This window comes from Sinocyclocheilus rhinocerous, unplaced genomic scaffold, assembly GCF_001515625.1.
Source record: "Sinocyclocheilus rhinocerous isolate Xijiao unplaced genomic scaffold, SAMN03320098_v1.1 scaffold919, whole genome shotgun sequence".
NCBI lineage: Eukaryota > Metazoa > Chordata > Actinopteri > Cypriniformes > Cyprinidae > Sinocyclocheilus > Sinocyclocheilus rhinocerous.
In genome coordinates this window covers 513,447-519,403 of record NW_015637585.1, presented here as the reverse complement: position 1 = coordinate 519,403, position 5,957 = coordinate 513,447, and the positions used below count along the sequence as shown (strand labels likewise).

Below are 5,957 nucleotides of genomic sequence, written 5' to 3'. Positions count from 1 at the left end.
ATCTTGTTACTGTCTGGAGAAACAGTAAATTATATATTATGTGATATTTCTTAACTGTTGAGTTCTGTGTTTTTTTGTACCATCATGAATTATTTGTGAGACATTGTAAAGACTAAACCACATTGTCACATTGTCCTCCATTTGAATGGCTTTGCATATTTTTCTGCAGCATGCGTGGGTAGAGAGATTGGTCCAGGACAAGGTCAGGCATATTGGGGTGCATTGCCCTGACAAACACTCCATTAACCATTATCAGATTATCTAGCAAACAGAAAAAAGCTAACAAATCAGGGTGAAAGTCCCCCTGAGCACTGTATTAAAACATCTCTGTCAAAGCATCAGTCACTTAGAAGACATCAGCATTCGTTGTATATCACAGGCGATCTCATTGATGCAGCCATGCTTATGAGCACATTATGGGGTGTTGTGAGCCCACTAATGGGCCTGTTTTACGCTGGGATACAGGTCATGGTGCCATGTCTTCCTCCAGCTCCTCTCTCCACTGCTGTTATTAATACTGATGAGGTAAGAGGCTTGAAAAGCCTTATTCCTTAGCTTTTAGATCTTATTTTTTATGTATACACACACACACAATATGATAAATGTTGTTTTTCTCACAGGAACTTAACTGATGTACAAATCTGAGGTCTCTCCAGCTTTAAAAATGTATAGTGACTATTTGCTCATAAAATGTCTATTAATTGTGTGTTTACTTGGTATTGAACCCATGACCTTAATGTTGCAAGTGACAGGAACACTGCATCACACTAATGTCAACTAGTCTTTGTTTTGTGGAAGAGTCCATTGTTTGTAAAATATCGATCTTTGTGCTGAATTTCACTCATTAACTCATATTAGTTAAGTGGCTAATTAGTTATTTATAAGAAATATTTTCATCCATTATATATGTTATATATACTATATACAGGTGCATCTCAATAAATTAGAATGTCGTGGAAAAGTTCATTTATTTCAGTAATTCAACTCAAATTGTGAAACTCGTGTATTAAATAAATTCAATGCACACAGACTGAAGTAGTTTAAGTCTTTGGCGCGTGTATATATATATATATATATATATATATATATATATACATACATATACAGTATATATTCTTCTTGTGCAGTATATGGGCTCTTGGTATTTTGTGGCAGCAGCTGCATGGGAAGAAGATGATCTTAAGTCCTTCAAGACCACCGACAGCTCTATTCTTCACATTCAGAAAGGTGCTAACGACATCCTGACGGTGACTGAAACCATTCGCATGTGAGTGGAAAACTGCGCGCATGCACAAGTGCACACACACATGCACATGCACACACACACACACACACATCCTTGTTTTTGTGGGGTCTTAATGACAGTAAAAACTGAATGGAGTTCTATATAAATATAGATAGTAAAAACAGAAATCTTTGTTAATACCATAGTATGTTTAGTCATTAACAAACACATACGCACACTGACATATGACTGTTCTATTATTTACAATATGTGAGGTTTTCAAGCATATCAAATCTTTTTGTTTATCACAGTGGAGATCAGTGTCAGAAAAATACTTGGAGCTACTTTGCTTTGTCTGTGATGGACCCGTTTCTGTTCAGAACCGGTAGGAACTGATGTACAGTCTGATCAGTCTGAAACACAGTAATTCAACACTGTCTATCCATGTTTTACACTATATAATGGGTTAAGATCAAGCAATATTCTTTCACGAGACCCATTAATACATTTAATCATTATTATTTTAGTTATTATTTTAAAAGATAAATGATTTCTTATGACTTCATTTCCTTTTTAAAATGTATCACTGTGTGAACAGATTTCGACACTATTGTACTGATCTGGGATGGCAAGCTCATAAACTGCCCTTCATGCATCATAATACTGTTTGTGGATGAAGACGAGGAAGTCAGTGCTATGCTGTTTGGTCAGTATCATGTTTAATCATTGTATTCTTTCACCTACATGATCAGTGCAACATGTTAAACTGGACAGCAATGAAAACATTCAATTCAGTGTGAACCCTCCCCTGAAACCTTAAAGGATCATCTCTAATACTGTATATGTGCTGCATGTAAAGTCACCATTGCAAAGTGATTCAGTTACACAACAGACTTTTATTCATAATGAATGTCTGTCTGTCTGTCTTCCATTGCAGCTCGTAATGAAAAGACACCAGATGAAGTGATTCAGGAATTTAAGTCAAAAATGGAGTGTGTTTATATGGAAGAATTCTTAAAGGCACCTCTGAAAAATGGTTTGTGTCTGACGCATTTGATTATTGATTATGTAACTTAAGTAAAACAAAGACCGGGAAAACATGATGTGTGAATGCAATTCCATAGTTTATATAAAACGTATTTATCATATCATATATTTTAGGTTATTGTAAACTTGATGAGGCTGCTTAAAACACAGGTGGTAAGTGCAAACAGTGTGCTTCTAAACTGTTTATACTGAAAATGACATTTTTTAATACTTTGCATAATTTCTTACTCCTAAAGGTCATGAGCAGATGCAGAGATCTTCACGCTGCAGATCCACAATAAATTACTGAACTGATGGAAACTAGGATTCACTGTTCTTGGTTTATTCACTGAATGATTAAATAAGATAAATACTTCAATAAAACAGCTTGTTTTATGAGTTTGTGATTAACAAAACTCACAAACTACTACTTGGTATTAATATCATCATGTCCTATAGTGTCATGAAACATGTGTCTCAGATGGTGAATACAGATATCTTACAGCTACAGGTTCAGAGGCACAAAATCCATATTAAACACACAAAGCCCAGAAGAGAATAATGAAATATATTAAATGTTAGAACAGATTAAAAAATAATCTGAAGCCCTAATTCCTCTTCCTGCTACCATTACATGAGATTATTTTAAAATTCATTGTGTTAACAAATAGACCAATTTGAATAATACCTGGAGCAAATTTGTCAAAATGTGTAAATTCAGTCCATAAATCAATGCAGGCCCAATTACATTACATGTTAATTACATTAGCAAGAGCAACAACAATCAATTGCATTGATTCTAATCCAGTATGCATTTGAAAAACAAAAAAACAAAAACTATTATATTTATATATAAAGCTTTATTATTGAAAATGGACAATACAGTTTTTTTTCAAAATACACTGTAAAACTATTAACCTTATAAAACATCTGTTTTAAGGCCTATCACTCCTTTAATACTTTCTAACATGGCAAATTATGTTTGTGCAAATGACATAAATGCATTTACTTTTAAGATTATATTTTACAGTGCATACATGAACCACATACATTTCACATTTTACTTTCACGTGCAGTGGAATAATACATAATAACTAAAGTTTTTACTATTTACAGTAAATCTTTAGCTCTCTTGTGACACAGATTGTTAAATGCAGTTACAGGTTCACTGCAGTCATCAAAGCTTAAAGGCAGCTCTCCCTAGGGAAATAATTTAATATTTTCAGATTACTGATCAGTGAACACATTATGAGTCCTGTTTAGTACAAACTGCAATTCCATCTTAATTTTACAACATGCTGTTGCATTAAAATTACATCCAATCATAATGTCAATGGTCTAAAACAGTCATATTGGAATCATCTTGCCTTTTAACTCTGTACCCAGTGACTTATTAATTATATAATTTGAAAAACATTAATAAATAAAAACACATTTTTTCTTTTCTGTATTTTTTTCAACTTTTTTTTTTATCCCATTTCTAATGGGATATAATGGACTAATTGCTTACATCCCACATCTAACTGATTGTTGTATTAACAAAAATTATTATTATAAATATAGCTGCAAGCAGCAATTACAGGACCAGGCACAGCAACAAAAATATTATGTAAATGTTTTGTAAATCTGATTGGACATAGCATTCTGATAAGGATTTAAGGACAAGCACTTTAATGTCCGTAAATAGAATTACTTTTAACTTTTGCCCAATAGGTGGCGTTGTCAGCCCTTTAATATTATATTGTCATGTACGGTTTTGCTGAGAAACAGCTTAAATCCTTTCAGCATCCTTACCTTTCAACTTTCTATGATTGGCCCCACATAATGATACATTTTCTACAGAACACTTTACAGTAAATATTGACTTTTTATAGAGCAATATTCATTCTTGTTTCATTGCTCATGTACATTACAAAAACATTTACAATAAACACCGAAGACAATACACTTCATATAAACATATATACACTTCACTTCATATATAGATATCTATTGGCTAAGATAAATGCATTTGAATAATTCACTTATTCACCTTGGCTTGGTCTCAAACATGTTTGATTTCAGATTTTTAGGCTTAAACCTCTAAAACTGAAATGCTCTTACTTTAAACACTTCATTTGATCCTTGCTTTGCTTTTGTTTCCTCATGAATGTCTTTGCTCTTCAAAACCGAGCTGCCTTTTAAAAACTCCACTGTGTCCTAAAACCTTTGACTCTTTGTAATAAAAAAAACATTTCATCATCCTAATAAAAATATCAGAAATTAGCCATTCCCTTCAGAGGATACAAGTTCAGTTGCACTTAATGCATTTTGGTCATGTTGTGACAGACATTGCTTCCTACTCACAGTTTGCTCAGTTTAACTTTCTGTGAGAGCAGTTGCCTTGTGTGAACGTGACAAAATTATACACTTATTATATAGTAAATCGAGAACATGTTCTCCTTTGGCAGCACTAATTCCCTGCAAGCAGGGTTTAATTGTCTTAAGTCCCTGTGAAATAAGAGCTTTAAATCCTATTTTAAGTGCAATGCTTTTATAGTAAATCTAATTATTGCGCTCCTGATAGCAGCACTTTGTGCTTAAAATTTCAGCCCTCTTAAATCACACAGCACGGATATGTGACTTTAACCCTGGAAAATGGCATTAACACTCCTGCTGTTTCATATAACAAAGGCACTTGACAAATATGAGGCATCTGTGCAAAGCTAAACTGGCACTTTTTTTGCTACAACTTCTCAAAAGTTAAAGATTTCTTGCAAAGTCATTATAATATTATATTAAACTAGGTTTAGCAGTAAATATTTTTTAGAATCTGATAATCTGACTAGACAAGCTGGACAATAACACATATGCCCTGGTCACCATGTTGAAGAGCCTAACCAAGCCAAGCTGATGCATTTACAAACACCACTGACACATTTCACTTCTATGCTCTGTCATGCAGGGCATCTCCACTGACTCAAAGAATTAATGCAATCCAGTCTTTCATTTAGGAAAACTGATCAAATTATTAAACATTTACAGAATGATAATTTTTCATTGATATGTCCATCTATTTAAAAATGCATGCTAATCTTAGCATGTAAAATTTCCTGTGACAGTCATCTGCCATCACTGGTTCTATCACTCTTCAGTAATTATTATATTCAGAACTCTTTAGCTGATCAGTGAAAACACCACTACAAAAACTGATCTATAACTAATTTTAAAGCGGATGCAGGATTTGTGTCCACAAACTCACTTCATCCGCCTCCTCAGGACAGACTTCACACGGATGTGTTTATGTGTGTGTGGTTCCTCCTCACTCGTTTCTGGAGGTGATGTCCTGATGAAGAGACACAATCTGGATGTTAAATTCTTTATTTAGAGTCCCATTTTTGTCTCTGCGTACAGAAACTTCATAAAGTCAGGAGTCTATTATTAATCTGTACTCAGATTCTCACCTCAGTCTTTGCTCTCCTCCAGCGCACTGCAGTTCCAGGTTTAGACATACCTGAGAGAGAGAGAGAGAGAGAGAGAGAGAGAGAGACAGAGAGAATGATTTTACAATATTTGACTCATAAATAGTAGAGAAGTTAGATTCATAAAATAACTGTTGACCGCCCACCCTAAATCTAATTGGTTTATGGGAGTGTTTTCCTATAATGTTGTTTAACAAGGATACCGCTCCAGAAACCAACATGAATATATATATATATATATATAT

At 33.9% G+C, this 5,957-nt stretch overlaps 2 protein-coding genes across 2 annotated transcripts in view; one reads left to right on the top strand and one right to left on the bottom strand.

Annotated features, from left to right (window-relative positions):
- Nucleotides 1-326: 326 nt before the first annotated feature.
- apom (apolipoprotein M) lies at nt 327-2,647 on the top strand. Its single transcript, XM_016564273.1, has 7 exons — nt 327-525; nt 1,128-1,267; nt 1,537-1,610; nt 1,824-1,931; nt 2,163-2,261; nt 2,387-2,425; nt 2,509-2,647. Exons 1-6 carry the CDS (start codon nt 400-402, stop codon nt 2,413-2,415), a joined length of 576 nt encoding a protein of 191 aa, XP_016419759.1. The 5' UTR covers nt 327-399; the 3' UTR covers nt 2,416-2,425; nt 2,509-2,647.
- A 499-nt stretch (nt 2,648-3,146) lies between these two features.
- Nucleotides 3,147-5,957, bottom strand: part of tmem71 (transmembrane protein 71) — an 8,906-nt gene continuing 6,095 nt past the window's right edge. The window contains exons 9-10 of the mRNA XM_016564244.1: nt 5,695-5,744; nt 3,147-5,576 (exon numbers count right to left, since the gene is read on the bottom strand). Of these exons, the coding sequence (XP_016419730.1) occupies nt 5,553-5,576; nt 5,695-5,744 (74 nt within the window). The 3' untranslated portion in view covers nt 3,147-5,552. The remainder of the gene's footprint in view (nt 5,577-5,694; nt 5,745-5,957) is intronic.